We start from the raw sequence: 19,701 nt of genomic DNA, 5'->3' as shown, positions 1-19,701 counted from the left end.
TATTTTTTTTTTTTTTTTTTTTTTTTTTTGCGGTACACGGGCCTCTCTCACTGTTGTGGCCTCTCCCGTTGCGGAGCACAGTCTGAGCGGCCATGGCTCACGGGCCCAGCCGCTCCGCAGCATGTGGGATCTTCCCGGACCGGGGCACGCACCCGTGTCCTCTGCATCGGCAGGCGGACTCCCACACACTGCACCACCAGGGAAGCCCTGACTTTTCTTTTTAATAAGTTTCTCCTCAGTGTGCTGCCTGTCCAAAAATTAAAAACTTCAGTATGTTGGGATGACCTAATCAATAATGAGCATCATGAAAGATCACAGGTATAAATCTTCCTGTGCTTAAAGGGATCTGGATTCTCTTCTGCTCTCCTTCTCTCGCCCTGTCTCCACATACCCTACATGTATCTGTAATATTTTCACAATTACAGTGCATGTGCCCCGGAGCTACTGATATGATGGATTTACTTACCACAGACAATTAAAGTGAGGTGTGGTGCTAAAGTCAATTTTTTTCCACATGTGATTGATTTGAGGGCTTTTTTTTTTCACATTTTACATGAAAAATGACAGTATGCCTTTACATAAAGTACATTACATGAAAGACATGTCCTCTTTTTTAAAAATGGTTTTATGATCAAGTAAGATTGGTCAATACTGCATATTACGTCCCCTTCCTGCAGAATCACAATGCATATTTTCACATATTGATGCCATGGAGAAATCCTATAATAAAGAAACAGTTTAACTTTTTAAATCCAGCATTTCCCGAACATATTTAACCATGGAACCATTTTTATTTCTGCCTGTAATGCAATTTAACATTCCAAAGAACTAGTATTCTGTAGAATACATTTTGATAAAGTTTATCCTAACAGATAGATTTTAATTTTTGCCACTTTTTTCAAGTTTTCTGACCACGGACTTCACTCTTGCGGTCCTAGGAGGTTCATAGCATGTGCATGAGTAATGGCAGGTGTAGGCGCATTCTCAGTGAGCCTTGGACTGAGAGAGAAAGCACCAGGATGTCTTGCAGTCTTAGAAAATCTGACAGAGACCAAACCTAGTAATGTAAATAAAGGAACCATATGGAATTGGAAGCATTCTTGCTTAGATGATTTCATTCTAGACAAAAAAAGTAGAGTTAGTATCATGCTCCATGCTGTGAATGCTAAGATGGCACCTTGCTTGCAGAAAGGTGACATCGTAAGTGCAAGTCTGGACAGAGAAAGTCTCCTGTGCAGTTACAGGGGACTGTGAGCTTCCTGAGGGTAAGAGCCATGTCTTCTTTATCTTTGTATCCCACATGCCCACAGCCCCGCATTGCAGTAGTCATCAATCCTTATTAGGTGAATGAATGAATGAATCAGTCAATCAATCACAGTCTCTTCATAGCATTAGTCTGGTTCTGTTGCAAAATCTACATATTTGTGATTAAATCAGTATTGTGTGAGGGTGGGGACAATGTAAGATGGAATTACTAAAAGGAACAAAGAGAATGTGAGGATGAAGATGCTCAAACCGTGGGCCATCAGATGCATTTGCACAAACACCCTGAGAGCCCTCTGATGAAATGCAGCAGTTCAGCATCCATGTGGATCTGGTGGAGAGGAGAGGGCAGCATAGGAGCCACCAGTGTTTTTGTTACAAGGTGTCCCCTGGTTAAAGGAGGAAACATCCTACTCATCCTGAAAAAAGAAAATATTTAGTGACTTGTTATCATGTAGCTGATTTAACTTTGTGAGGTCTGCTAAACCAACCTGATAAAGGAAGAGATGATACTTTGCATCTTGACCCTACTTTACATCAATGACTCTCTTATCAGGATTCATACCAGTAACTGGGGCACATCTGGCATGGCTAGTTAATAGAAACAAATCACAGGAACCTGAGCCTGTGGTTAGCAGTTATACTAGAAGAATTCTGAATTAAATTTTGAAAACTTCTTTCATTGATGACAACCAGCTTGGCAAAAATGGAGAACTGAATAAATGTATAAGTTATAATTATCTTTCTCATTATGTAATGAGAAAAAGCTTCACAATTTGGCTTCCAGTCTAGAACTGGTACTTACTAGCTTTGTGACCTTGGAAAAGTAGCATAACTTCTCTGAGCTTTGGTTTCCTTGTCTGTAAAATGAGAAAATAATACCTATTTCATGGTTGTTGTCAGGACTAGATGAAGTAATATACTGAAGTGTTAATATGTTGCCTAGTTCATGACAGGTACTTCTCACGAGAGCTATTATTATTAATAACATTATTTTAAAATGTTAACACACTTATTATGGTCAACCTTCAGTTTGAACTATAATCTCTAGACGTACCACCACAACCTTATTAGCCAAGCAACTAATATTTTTTATGCACCTACTCCATGCCAGGCATTTGGATTTGACATGTATATAAAACATCCTAGAATTTCAAAAGCCAAGACAAATACAGCTAAGACACAATACAGTGTGCATTTTGAAAAATGTATTTTCATAAAAATGAACTCTATGTTAGAAAAATAGTGACTAACGTTAAATATTAATCACTTAATGCTAAGATTAGCCTAACAAATTTTCATGTATTAAATGATATAGATTAAGGCAAGAGTTAAAGAAATAACACCACCTGATTAAACTCTAGTACCCTGCTTAGTAACCCTATTCCTAATAACCCCTAACCCTGCTGTTTTATTCCAACATGTGGTCAGCTCTGAGTCTTTCCAGAGATCACAGGTCCCCCGCACCCCCAAACCGGCCATGATCTTGGGCCGCCTCATGCTGGAGCTAGAGGGCACCTTATTACTGAAATCCCTCACGTGGCATTACATGCAGTCTTTGCTCCTCTCACTAAAAGGGCAGACTGTGATCGGGCAATCTCTGGCATTTCCAGGTTAAGGCCAAATTGCCCTTTCAATGTCCACACTCTCTGCAATTAGCAAGAAGGAACACAAGGACCTTCATGGGTCCTCGGCTGCCATCCCATGACTGTCCTTTAAACCATAGGATTCTCAGAATGTCTCTCAACTCTTAAGATGCTCTAAATGCTACTTCAGGAGAATTGGAAATGAACACACTGGAACATTTTAAATGAGCACTTGCCAGACTGACATTGTTGAGGAATGGGTTGTTCTACATGAGCAAAATATACAGATAATTCAACATTATCCTTTCAAGTATCAATTAACATTTTATTTATTTAAAATGGAAATATCTATGTGTTTTCATTGTTGATTAATAATTAGTATAGACTACAATCTACTACATGGCAGGCACTACGATAGGCACTTACAAGTATTTTATTGTATGCTCCTAAATAACAAGTGAGGTAGAGAGTATTATCATAATTTTAGAGACAAAGAAACTGATGCTTAAAGCAACCAAGTAATGACCCGAAACTCTTACCGAGAGCTGAGTTCTGACTCCAAATCCAGGGGACTTTCTGGAGTTCGACATTGAGATATCATAGTGTGACTATAGGTTGGAAAACCATAGTAGAAGCTTGTCAACCTTACATGTAAAGCAGATTAAATGGGTTCTACATAATATTTACAAGGTCTTTTCCCATGGAGCCACAAATACATTTGGTATATGACGTTCGTTCTGGACACTCAGAAGCTTTATAAGGTTTAGCTCATGAAGCCTATCCTGATCCCCAAAGCCAGGAATTATGTCTCTTGTCCTCAGATCATCCAAAGCACTTTGACTGGACCTAGAACATTTTCTGTGGTATTTATATTATGTGCTCTGTGCATTATTTTCCCTTAGGACCACATCTCATCTCCCTTACTAGTCCGTAAATTTCTTAGCAGCGTGGGCTGTGTCTTTTTCATGGTCGTATCTCATCCACAGCATCTAGCCTAACACAGAGAAGGTTCCCAAACGTTTACTTAATACATTCGTGAACTACACAGGTGGTTACCTGAGAGTGTATCTGCTCATGGTCCTTTGCGGAAGCAGGAGAAACATGTTGATCCAAAGAGCCAGTGTTGGGGGATTGTTGACAGGTGAAGGGCCTTGGTCACTCACACATCTGTCATCTTTCAGGAGCGGCTCTGCCCTGGCCCAACTCTATGGAACTTCTGCTACCTTAGAGCATCACCATTTCAACCACGCAGTGATGATCCTTCAAAGTGAGGTACAGACCGCTTCTCCCCTTGAAAGAAAACCAATGAAATGATGTTTCTTACTTCTCTTTCTTTGCAATGCCACAGGAAGATACAGAGAATCGGCACTATTGGACCTTTTCTTTGTGGCTTTTAAAAAATTCTTTCAGATGCCTGACCAAGGACCTTGTTCACTTTCGTCCTGAGCTGATGCATTTGGGTTTTTATTATTGGTTAGGAGGCTTTTCAGATTCACTTAGCAGAGCAGACTGCCACAGCTTGTCACCAGAGCATGGCCTTACCTTTCTTAACAATACAGAAGCCCACTAACAGATCCAAGTAGTGAGTGGCCCAACATCTCCATTTTGTGAAACCCATTTAAAAAGATGGTAGAAGCAGAAACAGGGTGAGAAAGTTACACTTTATTCGCATAATTGAGAAACGTATAAAAGATAAGAGAACTTAAAATTGCTGGTGGGACCGATTTGAAAGTGAGAACTGCAACTAAACTTGAGACCCAGGGCTGCAGCCATATGCCTTATTTTGCTTCATGTGGCATTGCAGGAGTTAGAAGTAGTTGGTCTTTTATACTTTTAGCTCTCCATGGAAAAAAAGTAAAACCGCTAACTGACTCTGGCTGAGGCGTCTGAGTTTGAAATTGCCAAGAAAGGATCTGCTTAATTTTCTGCAGGCATACAGACTTTTTTTTGAGGCCAGGAAGGGATCATCTGTTCCCCATTATTTGTCAGTTCTCTAGCTGTGCCATTAATTATTATTATTATTATCATCATTAAGGCCCTGCTTTGCTGGAATAGCATCATTAAATATGGAGGTTTTTTCCTCCAGCCTATCTTGAGAAGGAGTGTCTTTTGCAATATCACGAAAGCCTTCTTCGACCCCATAAAGGAGAGTCAGCGCTCAGGAACCTGAGTGCAGCTGCAGAAGTCAAACCCGCTGGGGGAGATGTATTTGCAGTTGGGAATGAAACATCAAGGGTTAGGCTTTCAGTAACTCTGACAGAAACCAGTATCCCAGCATCTGTGGCTCTGGAATTTTCCTATGAAGGCCATGTTTTAGCTGCGTGCTGCGGCAGAGGGAAGTAGGCACAGGAGGAAACTGGGGTCAGACTATCTTTTCTGTACTGGTAATATGATGGGTTTACACCCCTGAGGCCAGACATTCTCACCTTTGTAATAACAGATTATATACAGGAGGTCAGGGTTTTCTTAGAAGGTCATTTGCTTGTTTCTGGGAAAACAAACCCCACTAACTCGGACTTTGTCTTCATACAAACAAAATACATCGGCTGCACTTCACTCTGGGGGTTCTCTTTGAAGAACGCAGAATAACAGTAATGGAACCAAGCAGTGGTGTGTTCAGGCTCTGCCCTGACACTCCCCTCACCCCGCACCATCCTGCCCATCAGAAAGGCAAAAATGCAGATGTCATCACCACCCCACTTTCCAAATAATGCAGAGGCACAGAGAGGTTAGATAGCCTGAAGAAAGTTGCTCCAGTCCTTTCTTCCTCTACATTTTTTTTTCCATCAATACCATTCCTCCCTAAACAAGGAGTAGAGGTAGTATTTTAGGGAGACTGATCTATTTTAGAGACCAAACCCTTGAGGCACTGTAGAAGGCCAATTTACATATAAGCAATACACTGACCGCAAATTAACTTTTATTATTAGTATTATTAAAGCTGACCTGGCTGGCTTTGTCACTCTCTTAACTATAAATTGTGTTAAGTTACTTTATGTCCTTTAAAAGTAGTAAAATGCACTCTCAAAATAATCAAGATCCTCAAATTCAGACCAACTTTCTCCTGGACTTCACATTAGGTTTTACTGTAACTGGCTCCTAATAGCTATATTTCTTTCCCTGAGAGATGCTAGATGTGTGGCTGGATCCAGATGACCACTTTTCCGGAGCTACCAACCACTTTTTCCCAGGCCCCAATACACCAGCCTGTGATTGATCCATGGGGCAAGGCTGAGGCAAAGAAAGCTGGGCAGAATTATGGTGTGGCATTCCTTTAGTTATTAGTCTTCTTCCTAATGGCTGAATTAAGGGTCTGGAAGAGTTCATTTGAAAATTATTATTAATACTGGACCTGGTCCCAGGTGGAACCAATATACTTTAGTCTCTAAGGAGTGGTGGGTTCCCCCAATGAGATAAATTAACTCAAGGAAGCAGATTATCTATCATCTGGTACCTGGTAGGTAGTAATTTACCAATTGATATTCTGGTTCCCTGGAAGAATTAATTTACCTCTCGTTGGAAAATATTCTCAGGCAGTCATTTCACTGCCTTCCTTCTGCACCATCTTTTGGCTCTCAACACTAGGTTTAAAACTGGTCCAGTTCCCAGACCACCTGTTTATGAGTTCATATCTCATGCTAAGAAAACCTGACAAATGAAAAGTCTTAACTTTCAAAGCAAATTAAGTGAATTGTCAGTCATTTAAAGAAGGATTTTTTCGGGAAGCAGCTGCATGGAAGCAGCCGCATAGCACAGGGAGATCAGCTCGGTGGTTTGTGACCACCTAGAGGGGTGGGATAGGGAGAGTGGGAGGGAGGGAGATGCAACAGGGAGGAGATATGGGGATATATGTATATGTATAACTGATTCACTTTGTTATAAAGCAGAAGCTAACACACCATTGTAAAGCAATTATACTCCAATAAAGCTGTAAAAAAAGAGGATTTTTTCACACTTTACTAAAAATACTGTGGAACTGTCTAGTGTGGCTAAAACAAATTTGGATGGAAAAAAGTGTGCTTTTCAAAGGTATGGAGACACAGGGGTACGTGCAGGTTGTTCAAGGCCAAAGGCATCTTTAGAGCCCTCCTATGCCAAGAGCAGTATCTTATACATTCTAGCTACTCAGTAATTATTCACTGTCCTGAATTTCACACACTCCATCCAGACGTATCTTCACAGCTTAACACAGGGTTTCTCAACTTCAACAGAATTGTCATGTTGGGCCAAGTAAGTCTTTATTGTAGGGTCTGTAGGGTGTACTGTAGGATGTTTAGCAGCATCCCTGGCCTCTCCACTAGATCCCAGTAGCACCGTCCCTCAGTGTGACAAGAAAAATGTCTCTAGACATTGCTAGAAGTGCCCATTCCCAAGATCACCCCCATTTGTACCACTGGTCTAATGTTTCTTCTCTTCCTTGAAATCATTTGTTGCCAGAGCAAATGCTTCCAAAAGGCCAACTTAAGTCTTTACTAGTGAGACTAGTATGTATTGATATATCGGGGTCAGAAAGATTCCTGAAAGTTTTGTCAGCTTTTCCGCTCTGTAATTCCACAGGACGTGGGCAGTTAAATGGAGTTGTTGGCACAAACATGGCCTGAGGAAGATGAGTTCAAACACTCTTCAATTTTGTCTTCAAGACTAAGCATAATAAAGTGTCCCTTGGTGGTCCTCCTCAACAATGATTGTACTCCTAGCTTTGCTATGTTTGCCAGGGAATCTGTTTGTAGTTGCACAAAATGTCATTAAGCTATTTAGAAAATGATTTTATCACGTTTCTAAACCTTTTTTAAAAAAAAAAAAAAAGTAAGAAAAACATGTAGTCACCAAGCTCAGATTTAACGTTGTCTTTTGTGACTTTGTACTTTCTCGTTCCAGGGTCACAACATCTTTGCTAATTTGTCCTCCAAGGAATACAGTGACCTTATGCAGCATTTGAAGCAGTCAATACTAGCAACAGACCTCACGCTGTACTTTGAGTAGGTATTGGCATTTGATCTATTTGACAAATGGATATCTAAAGTTTCAAGCTGTAATTAATTTTCAGGTCCATATTGGGGATTGCCTGTTATTCTAGCACTGATATCAATGTGTAAATGACCTAAACTTTTTGTTGTTGTTGTTGTTTTCCCCTCATCTAAGAGAACGTCATTAGTGTGGTGTCTATAAAACAAGACAATCAGGGCTACAATCACAAGATTAATATCTTTCTTCTGTTTTATTAGCCTTATTTGGGACTCTTGGCTGAAACTAAGTGATGGCCATTTTTATTTTAGAGACTGGCTAAGATTGCTATTTTAGACTATGATTTCCGGTTAGATCTCTAATGGCAATGATGGTGCTAATGAAAAAGATTTGTTGCTGAAAGGATGACCAGAAAGCCAAGCCTTCATTCCTTGGCTGTCCTCTAGCTCTCTTTCTCAGAAGAGCCGTCCTCCTTTTCCCAAAGCTCAGGCCTCCATCTGAGCTGGCGATTCCATCCTGCTCGTTTCCTGTGAGACCCGCTCCCTCGGGTACCACCTCTTTTGGCAGGCTGGTTATCTCTTCCTTCACTGATATGCACAGTTTCCTCTGATCTTAAAGACCAAACAACTTCCCTTCCTTAAAAAATTCTTTGACCTGACCCCTTGGTCTTTAATTGCTTTTCAATTTGCCTTTCTTTTACTGCCCACCTTTTAAAATAAATGGAGCACATGAGTACCTTTATTTTCCTAACACCCACTTACACTTTGGAGACCAGCATCCACCTTCACATTCTACCAGCGTTGTACTTTCAGAGGTCACCAGAGACTTCCTTGTCCCCAAATTCGATGTCCTTTACTCATTTCTGATATTTTCTAGCTTCTTTGAGACATCTACAGGTTTACTGATTCCTCATTGTCAATTTCTACTCTCTTTTCTTCCTCAACATCCATCTGCCTTCCTCTCTCCTTTTCTGGATCCCTTATAGATTTCTTTTCTCCTTGCTTCTACATATGAGTTCCTGAACCCATGTTCTTCTTTCTCTACTCTACTCAGATTCACTCCCCTGGCCTCAGTGCTATATTACCTCTATAGAGGCATAGAGGAGACCCTGAAATTCTTCACTCTAATATTACTTCACATTCTAGACCTGCATCTCCAACGCCCATTTTAAAAGCCTTCAGTGGCTTCATTGCTTTCAAAGCAACCTCTAAACTTGGTTTGCATTTCAAGGTTCTCCCTCCATAATCTGCCCCCAACTATTTTTCATTCTTATCTTCCACTTCTCTCCAACATGATTTGTACTCCAACCGGACAGGTCTAATGTTACCCTTTGTTTTTCATTTTTCAGAAAAAATAATCCTTTTTGTTAGTTAACTGCATGTTACCCTGTGAAAACACCTTATGCAGTGGCCCTAGTTCCCCAATCATCTCACCATTCCTACCTGGAATCCTCTTCCTCCACTTCCCCATCTGGCTGAACTATCTTCTACCACCTTTTCCAGGAAGCCTATGTCACTCCCTTTGAATTTTATTGTACTTCGCATTGCATCAGTTAGAATTAGATTCAGTTGTAAGGGACAGGAAACCCAAAACAACAGTAGCTTACTTCTTTGTTGCATAAAAGAAATCTGGAGATAAGCAATCTGCAGTTGGCAGAGTAGCTACATTAAGTCATCAGGGACCCAGGCTACTTTATCTTTCTGTGCTGCCACCTTCAAACACATGGTTTCCACCTGAGTCCAAGATAGCTGCTCATTTTCCAGGCAAAATGTCCACATCCCAGTTATCAGAAGGAAGGAAGGGACAAAAAAGAAAGGGGCCAAAGGTGATGCAAGTTATCTTTTAAGAGAGTTTTCTGGAAGCTTCACATAACAATTCCACTTCCATTTCATTGGTTAGAATTTAGTCACTTGGCCATCCCTAGGTTGAAGGGAGGTTAGGAAAGGAAGGCTTCATTTTGGGTAATTATATGCCCTGCTAAAGTCTAGGAGTTCTATTACCAAGAAAGAAAGGGAAGAGAGATATTTGAGTAGACAACTGAAAATCTATGCCACAGGTGTTTATTGCTGGTCTCTAGTGAATGGGTTATGACACAGTACAGTGCAAAGAGTAAAGGCTTTGGAATTATATTGGTCTGGATTTAAGTCTCGTTCTGGCATTCTAGTTAAACCTGGTGTATTGAGGCCAAGTGTCTATGTCCTCTCCTTTCTGAAACTCCACTAAAATGGCACCAAGTAAATGTAAAAGCAAAAACAAAAAGGCGTAAATCAGAGAACCAGAGAGGGCCCAAAACAACTGCTAAGAGATAATCCATTTGTGGAAAATGTAACTGATCTGGCAGAGTGGAGTGGAAAGTAGGAGGACACCTCTGAGAAGCAAGCCAGTTTGTCTTGCAGAGCCTTGCTTGGAGCTTAGAGGCAAAGAGTACCATGAAAAGTGAATGTGACGCTCACAGCTTAAGACAAGGAAATTACTAAAAAGTCAGTTTTCAGAACACCCAGAGCCCACCAAGTCCTCCACCAACCTAGCCAGATAACTCCCTTTCCTCTATCCCTGGAGAAGGGCAGAGGTTTATTCTCTGGAGAAATGAAAGAAAGCGCTCTGGACTGAGAAAAGTTCAAGGTGGGAATGAGACGCAGAGCTCAGAAGAAGGGATGAAATCAAATGGAACAGGTCTCTGGATTGAAACCCCAAGCCCACAGCCCAGTCACCCAGAGGCCAGAATCTATAAGCCACACATCCAGGTTTCTCAGATTCAGCAAACGGAAGTACAGGAAATGCAGTTAAATTTGAATTTCAGATAAACAATGAATAATTTTTAGTATAAATGTGTCCTATGCAGTGTGTGTATGGGACACACACATACAACTCCTGCTTAGCCTTTTAATGCCATACTCTTAACACGCAGATAGCAAGGATCACAGAACATTTTATGAAAGTCTCACATGTGAAACGCAGAGACCAAAACAAACAGAAAATAAATGGAATTCAGAGAAAACAGGGGGAGGAAGAAAACAAAAACCAAAAACTGTTGTTAATATCCTTAGAGAGCTAAAATATTGCCCCCATGAAATAAGAACAGAATGCTTTAAAAAATAATAGGAGCAAACTGTAGAAGAAGAAAGAGCTCTTGCAAATTAAAAACATGATGGCCAAAATAAAAATCAAATGAAAGCATTGAGAAATACAGTCAAAGGCCAACAAGGCAGCAATATGAAAAACACTGCTTTATTTCATTATATGCTTTTTAGTACTGTTTGACTTGTTAACTGTTGTATGTATTACTTTTATAAATATAAATTTAATTAATTTTTAAAATATATTTTAAAAGTAAAAAATCCTAGCTCTGCCACTACACAGCTGTGTGTCATCAGACAAATTATTTACCTCTCTGAGCCTCTCTTCCTCATGTGTAAAATGGAGATAATAGTACCTATGTTATCTGTCTTATGAATGTCTTATATCTTATAAATGTCTTGTATGTCTTATAAATGGTGGCATCTACAACCTCATTTGCTTTATAGGCTATTTATTTTGCATGTTTTGTGGCCCTCATTTTGACTTAACTATCATGCTGTTCCATCTTTTTCTGAATTGATGCTCCTGAATTGGTTATTTATGGAAGCCTGTATCCCTTTAATATTCTTATTTCCTGGGTCTGACACTTGCAGGGTTTTGTGTTATTTTTCTCAAAGTAGAAGCATTTTCCCAAGCCAAGTTTCCAAGTAAGTTCTAAGGGAGAAAAAAATGTCAACAGTAGGAGTCCATTCATTAAGCCCTGTTAGGGATGTGACGAATCACTGAGTGACCGCTGGGATGCAGTCAAGGAAGTTGGTTGCAACTCGTTTTCTCATTACTCTGCTCTTATCTTAATGCTGCAGCCCCGGCTAATGTCTGCTGACTCCAGAAAAGCTGGCTTGTTCTCTTTTTGTCAGCCTTATTGTTTCTTTGAGTTTCTGAATAGCTGCTCATTCTCTAATCTAGACCTTCAGGAGGCTGATTCACTTGCCTGTCTAAAGTTGCATTAAAGTACTGCCATATTTTTAGGCAAAACAATCCCTAGGGTTAATGAGGGGGAAAGCAGCTACTACAAACTGTCTCCCAGTTGCTTTTATTTCACAGAGATACAGTTGTGGAATTGGAAGGGGTGTTAGCAATGATGTAATCCAATTCATCTCCTTTATTTTGTAGATCAGGTACTAAGCTTGAAAAGGTTAAATAGTGTAGTTTGGGTCACATAACTAATTAGTGGCTAAGCTGGAACCCACACCTCCTGTTTCGAGGCTTTTCCACAAATACTGTATTCCTTCTCTAATGGAAGAATTAAGAAGTAGTTGTCATTTAAGTTGGGGATGCATTACATGGAAATATTGACCTTCCCAGGTGTACATGAATTGGTTTATTATGAGTTCCCATCCTCTCTCCCAAAGCAGAGCCAGAGACAGGTGTTTGCATGCACATAGTCTAGTTTTGGAGGTAACATCAGGAGTAGGAGTGGGGGACTGGGACAGTGAAATGGGGAAGGAGGGAAGCTCTTGTAAAGACACATTCCCTTGTTGGTCACCACTGTGGTCAGTCGGGCTTGATCCCGCAGGGACTGTCTGAAAAGTCTTGTATAAGCTGCACCTCAGAACTACCCACCAGCCTCCAGCCTCTATCAGCGAGGCTGTTCCATGGGAGTTAAAACTTCCATGCACTTCCAGGACATGCATGCCCAAGGGCTGGGGATTCCTACAGCCATCCCCTATCCCATGCATGGGCGCGGAGAAGTGCCAGGGAAGAAAGTAAGCAAGGCACAGGGCAGCTGAGGCAGGAGCCGTGGTGCTGGTTGGAGCAGCAGTGGCTGAAGAAAGGTGGACTATGGGGCAGCCTTGTACCCTTTCTAGAAGTTTGGATCATCCTTGGTTCTTCTGCCCTGACTACTTAAATCAAAATCCCTGACACAGTTGAGGTCAACCAAAAAGGAAGCTCACTGCTTTCCTCCCCTAAGAAGGGGAAAGTCACTCTAGAAGGGGTCAAAGCAGGCAGAGAAAAGATCCAGTCCTTTTGCAGGGAGGTTATGACTCATTCCTGGGGACAGGATTTCCTGCCATGAGCCAAAAGGGAAAAATGTAAAATTCCTGGAAATATGGAATTCCTTTAAAAACAACCACAAAACCTTGTAAATTTAATTTCTAATGGCTTAGGGTATGCTCAGGATTCTATACTACAAATGATGGGTGAAAGCAGAATTCACAAGTTTAAAAAACAGAAAATCAAACAAAACCTCATTGTGAATTTCTAGGCTTCAAAACCTAAGTCTGGGGGTTAATTCTTCAGTCTGATTTTCCAGCTCATTGAAAGCATTTTCCAGTTACTGCTGAGTGATTTTCTGAAATTGATTTCTGTGCCTATTTCTGAGTCCCCGCAGTGAATACGGCTTTGATAATTAAATAGTAATTTCAGCATCTCAAGCAGGAATTAGATATACCCTATTGGTAACCAGCCATGTAACTTTGAGAGAGTCACTCACTTAATCTCTCTTTGCCCTGGTTTCCTTGTCAGCAACATGGGGACAGGTACATCACCCATACCAATCTCCTCGAGTCCTTGTGGTGGCCAAAGGAGATTACCTATATGAAAGATAATTAAAATTTAGGTAATCTAAATAATTTAAATTTGATAACACCGATAATTTAAAGTACCTTATAAAGAAAAGAATCATTCAGCCAGAAAAATTAATAAAATTTGGACCATAAAAGATGGCACTTGTTGGGGCAGACAGAGAGATCCAAAATTACAAGTGTTAAAACTTCAAAGAGATGTCGCAGTTGCCTTAGACTGTCTGCATGAAGTCAACAAAGATGACCTTGCATCTTCCACAATTAGTAATAAAAACAACACCTAAAATTTCCTGAGTGCTCACTTGGGAGCTTTATATATACATTATTCCATTTAATACTTAAAGCATTTCTGTCAGAGCAGGTACTATTATTGATCCCATCATACACATGAGGAAACTGAGGTTTGGGGAGATTCAGTAAATTGCTCACCATGTTAAATGGTAAAGCTGAGATTGGAACCAAGTATTTAGACTCCAAAATGCTTGTAACTACTCTGTCATTCTCTCTGCAGTTAGTTTAAGAGAACCAAAGGGGAAACTGAGGCCACTCTTGGAAATACTTGGGCACCAAGGGCAGCAGTAATGCCAGTTCCAGACCCACTAGATTATCAAGCCAGTGGCAACTGAACAAACTGCTGATGCCACCAGCAGGCTGTGGGTGGGGTGGAGGCTCCAGGTGAGAGTTGCTCAGGAGCCTCACCTGTGGGGCTGAGACCGCAAGTAGAGGCTGCTTGTTTGTTGTTGAGCTATACTGGGACATCAGAAGTTGGCAGTTCTTTAGCTTTAATACAGTCATGGAAGCTGTTGCTCTCAGGTAGCAGTAACTGTTTAGCATTCATCCCCAACAGGTTGTGACCACAGAATACTATATCCCTCATTTACCAGGTGCCTGCTCCATGCCCAGCACTATTCTAGGCATTACAGTATCTCCCTGTATCACCACTAGAATGGGAGCTCCATGAATGCAGACATCTTCCTCTTTAGCTCACTCTTGGAGCCCCCAAACCTGACACACTGCCTGACATAATAAATTCTCAAAATATTAACTCTTTGATATTGAATTCTCATATCAGCCTGCAAGGTAGATATTGTTATCCCCATCTTCTAGATAAGGATATCTGGGCTTAGAGAGGGCACATACTTTACCCAAAGTCATCAAGTTGTCTGTGACATGTCTCCGTGCCACATTGCCTCAGATCACTATTTAAACCGAGAATTATCCAAGAATTCAGATTTTATAAACCCATTTGGGTGCTTAATGCTTTCTGGTTGGCTTTCTAAATTAATCAGACTAATCTTCAAATTGAAAATTTTTCACTTCCCTTTGTGCTCTGCAAACATTCATCAGCCATTACAGAAAATGCCCAGTCTAATGGTTTCTTTGTCTTTGTCTTTCCAAAGGGATGCAATAAGTAGCATTTCTCAAAAGCATCTGATGATGACAACAAAATGTACTAAATTGTCTTAGATTGTTAGGAGTTATGGTTTGACCATCCTTCTAAAAATTAAACTAATATCTAAAATAATTTATTTTATAAAATACAATAGGAACTCAACAAATGTTTCTACTGCTATGCAGACAGGAATATTCATTCATTCATCATTAAACAAATGTTTATTAAGAGTCCACTGTGTTCAGAGTTTTCAACCTCTACAGTAGCCTACACTCAACTAGCCCCATATTGGAAAGGAAGAGGATAAATTAATGCGTCGTAAGGTGTAATGACTTACAGGGCTTAACCCATTGTTCTTTCCCAAACATTCTTATATTTTAACAGAGCTGATGAATTAACCCACGGAAATTACTCTAATGGTAGAACAACAGACACAGTGACAGGTTAATGGAAGAAATATTTTGGTACTTTTTGATGCACATCAAAGCATTTTATATCTATTCATCCTCATATCCCCATCCACGTGATATTGCAACTGAATAAAACATGAGAAATTTATCCACTAGCACTTACTGATGCCCTCTTTATGCCAGGCACTGTGCTAGTTGCTGGGGATCACAGGCAGAGAAGACATAATTCTTACATTCAGGGACTGAGAACCCAGTGTAAAAGTGAAAAAAACAGTAATACCACATCGTGAGGAGTGCTACAGGCCAAGTAAATGCAGGGGCAACTAGGGCATGCTCCATCCAGCCACCCCTTGGACCACTTCTTGTCCTGGAGATTATGGATCAACTGAACTAACAGGGCCTTGTATTGTCTAATTTTCTGTCATTTTCAATATTGAGAGTCATTCTGGTCTTTCCATTTCCTGCATTTGCCAATTTTATTCGTGCTGTCACCAACAGCACAGCACCTAACAGGTAATTTCATTCAGGTTCTTAGCTGGTCATGTGTTATCAGTGCTAGTCTAACACAGGGAGACAATTCACTTTCAAAATTAAATATATGACTTTTTTTCCTTAAGTCATAATTACTGGAATTAACATCTGCCTACTAATTTATTATTTCTCTCTGATGCTTTTATGCCCAAAGTCCAGAAGTGTCTCCAGAATCTGCATTTAGCAGTCAGTTGCAGATGTATGGTCTGCCTGTTGAATGAGCTGCAAGAACACTGAAAGAACAAAATCCTCCTCCCCTATACCCATTCCACCCCGTCCCCTGTACTCTCCTTCCACACATCTGACAATTCTGGAGTTGAAACTGCAGGAGAGTCACAATGATGATTTTCCACCTCAGCAGTAAAACCTTCCTAACATTCATAGAATTTTAGTAGATTCAGAACAGTTAGATAAATAGATAAAGATTATGTGTCCATATGTACATGTATAGTTATATAAATTTACAAAAAATATTCCTGATTAAAATATACACAGGATTGGTGATTTCTCAATTTACAAATAAAAGGTGCCTTGTAGATGAATTACAAACCAGAAAAATTTTCAATGTAGCAATGGGTGACTGGTAACCAATCTTTAAAATTACTTTTGAAGGTAATTTTAGCAGTGCTGTTCAAATGATGCTTTTTTAAAGATTGCTATTTTTCGGAGTGAAACATATGTCAGGAGAGCAGAATAAAAGCCTAATAAAAACATATATGATTATAAATGAGATTTTCCAGTAAGTTGCTTTCCATTAGCTGAGGTGTTTGCCATTGTCCTTGAAAACCAAGGTTCCCAATGATCTGCTTGAAAAGTTAATGATATATTTCCTCATGACAGAGGAGTCTGGATACAGGGAGTGTTATATAATTCTGTGGATTTTCAAATGTTCGTTTTAGCAGCCCCATGTTTTTAAAAGCACTCCTATTTCTAACAGTTTCACATATGCTGATTTTGACTCTATGATCTATATACACGTACACATACAGATGTTAAAAAGAGCATCTTTGTGGGCCAGTTTCTCAAAAGCACAGCGAATTTCACGATTATCTCTAAGGAGGATGTCAGAAATACACCACCTAGAGCTGCAGACTACCAATCTGGTCTGGGCCATCTGCAGCTCTTTGGAGCATCTCATTGTTGATGGAAAGACCTCTGTCTGGTGCCCACTGTGGCACTCAGTACTGGGTACTTCCTTAGTACAGCAGCTTGTGATGCCATTATACCTATGTCCAGGTTTTCACAGCATGCAAGGCTATTTTGCCCCCGTTCATGCAACACACAGTTTATAAAGATTATCTCAGAGGGCCAGAACTGGGAAGCTCGGGACCCGGAATCTACCTAGATCTGCCCATAACTACCCTGGGACCCTGGGCAAATCACTTCACCTTCCTTCACCTTGAGTTTCCTCACCTATAAATGAGAGAATTACAGCAGATTTTTTTTCAAAGGTTCCGTATACCCCTAACAACCTGTATTTATAATGAAAACTCAAATTAAACATAGAAATCATTCTATGACCCAGCAATTTTACATATATATAAGTGTGCGTGTGTGATTTATGTACACAAACACACATAGAGACAGACAGAGACAGAGAGGCAAAGACGGATCCAAACCTTGGGATGCCAGAATAAATAGAACCTATCAAGAAATAGCCACACATTGGGCTTCCCTGGTGGCGCAGTGGTTGAGAGTCCGCCTGCCGATGCAGGGGACACAGGTTCGTGCCCCAGTCCGGGGAAGATCCCACATGCCGCGGAGCGGCTGGGCCCGTGAGCCATGGCCGCTGAGCCTGCATGTCCGGACCCTGTGCTCCGCAACGGGAGAGGCCACAACAGGGAGAGGCCCGCGTACCGCAAAAAAAAAAGAAAAAAGAAATAGCGACACTTTTGTCAGTGGAGAAAAATAAAATTAGTATGCTACATTTTTCTGTGCTCTATGAAAAGATTCCTTCTGCCCCTCCTCTACCTACCACCCCCTAGGGATAGTGGATATTCCCTTTTGTCCTGATGCAGTAGACCCTGGCTTTGTTATAATGTTATGTGAAGCCTATGACTGATTTTGGGTTCAGCTGATTTAAGACTTTCACACCAGCAGCTCTAGGTATTAAAATTTTCATAATCATGGAGATTTACTCTTCTGGTGCTGTTTGGTTGGCATGTCATAGATTTGCAGTTAAAACAAACAAACAAACTTCTATATTGAGTTAGACGCCTAAGTAATATGCTTCTACTTTACATCAAAAATGTTATGTCTCATATATTGAACATACTCTCAGCAGGTATTCCAATAGTTATGGAGGAAGGGTCAGACATTGGTTGGGAACGGTGTTCTTACATTTCCCACAACTTGTTATGTTGTCCACCTGGATCAAGTTAGAATCTAGTCTTCAAGACAGGGCTTTTCTTGGATGGGTTTTAGGTTGTTTTCTTATCTCAATCTCTCCAAATGACAGCTGTAAAGAGTGTAGAACAATTGGAATCTAGGTGGAACCAGTGTCTAAAGAGTTTTTTCTTTAATGAATAGTTTTCTGAGCTCATCTTCTTCATTCATTCATCAACTCAACAAATATTTATTGAGCTCCTGGTACATGTCAGGCACTGTTGTAGGCACTGAGGATTCAGGAGTGAACAAAAATGGGCCAGGCTGTTGTCCTTATAGAGCTTGCCTTCTAGTGATTTCTTAGAATAACTCATAGGATTGAAAAGACACCCAGGTGCTTATGATGACAGAGATGTTGACTGACAAGCTCTTTCATAAGGCCTTCCATGATCTTCCGTGACTCTCCTATCTAAGCCAAGTGCCTTCCTCTGTGCTCCCAGGACACCCTGAGCACATCTTAGCTGCTTGGGGCAACCATTATTCCAACAGCTTGTGTTCGTATCCCAGCTCTGCCACTCACCACCTGGGGCCAGTTCACTCAACCCTTCTGAGCTTAATAACAGTAGCTAATCCTTACTGAGCACCTACTGTGTGCCAGGCACTCTGCTAAGTGTGTTACATAAATCATCTCACTGAATCCTCCCACCAACCCTAACAAGATAGATCCTATTGCTATTACTCTTCTCTGACAAGAAAACTGAAGCCCAGCAAAGTTCGGTAACCTACCCAAGGTCAGTCATATGGTTAATAAGTGACAGAACCCAGGAAGTCTGCCTGGAACATAGTAAGGGCCCAACAAATATTAGCCTCCTCAGGGCGAGGAGTAGGGGCAGGCAACTGAGGTGGGTCACGAAGAGTGCATTGTCAGATCCTGTCTTTATTTAAAATTTTGATGTCTTGTTCATCATGGGGTTTTTTTGTATTTATGCTGATTTTTGAAAGCATTGCATTAAGATATTACTTATCTTGATTACTGAGTTTGGGGCACCCACTTGAATTTTGTACCCAAGGCGAGTCTCTCTCTAACCTCACTCTAGTCCCAGTATCATTAGTATTATCATTAGCATCACCTTTGAAGGGGGATTACCTGTATTGGTTGATCACCCCTGGTAAACTCAGAGATGTTTACAAATTGTCTTGTGTCCATAAAGCCTAGTAAAGAGTTGGCACACAGTAGGTGTTCAATAAATATCTGTTGCACCAAACTTTCTGCTCCACAATTATTCAAAAGAAGAATTTCCATTCAGGCAGAAAAAAAGAAGTAGATGACCTCTTCAATCTCCATAAAGTCCAGTTAGTCCAGTGTGTATCACTGTTGGCAGTAATACCGTTAATATTATTTACACATCAACCATGGCTATCAGGTATTGAGTATCTACCAGTACCAAACACTTGATGCACCTCATTGCAAATTCTCACCACAGAGCTGGAAACTGAGGCTCAGCAATGTGGAACCACTTGCCCAGGACCATACAGCTAGTGAGTGACAGTCAGCATCAAGCCCAGGTCTGTGTGAGTCCAGACCTGGGCTCTTTCCATTTCCGCCATCTCTTTCTACTGCAGAT

General features: G+C 40.7%; 1 protein-coding gene across 1 annotated transcript in view; it reads left to right on the top strand.

The window, feature by feature from the left end:
• The window catches only part of LOC103072730 (dual 3',5'-cyclic-AMP and -GMP phosphodiesterase 11A), a 269,197-nt gene that overhangs the window by 200,801 nt on the left and 48,695 nt on the right, over positions 1 to 19,701 (top strand). Inside the window, exons 12-13 of the mRNA XM_007451103.1 lie at positions 4,031 to 4,121; positions 7,728 to 7,828. Of these exons, the coding sequence (XP_007451165.1) occupies positions 4,031 to 4,121; positions 7,728 to 7,828 (192 nt within the window). The remainder of the gene's footprint in view (positions 1 to 4,030; positions 4,122 to 7,727; positions 7,829 to 19,701) is intronic.

The sequence above is a fragment of the Lipotes vexillifer genome, unplaced genomic scaffold (genome assembly GCF_000442215.2).
Source record: "Lipotes vexillifer unplaced genomic scaffold, Lipotes_vexillifer_v1.1 scaffold645, whole genome shotgun sequence".
NCBI classification, from domain to species: Eukaryota; Metazoa; Chordata; class Mammalia; order Artiodactyla; family Lipotidae; genus Lipotes; species Lipotes vexillifer.
Note: the sequence above shows the minus strand (reverse complement) of the source record. Positions and strands in the feature narration are given on the sequence as shown.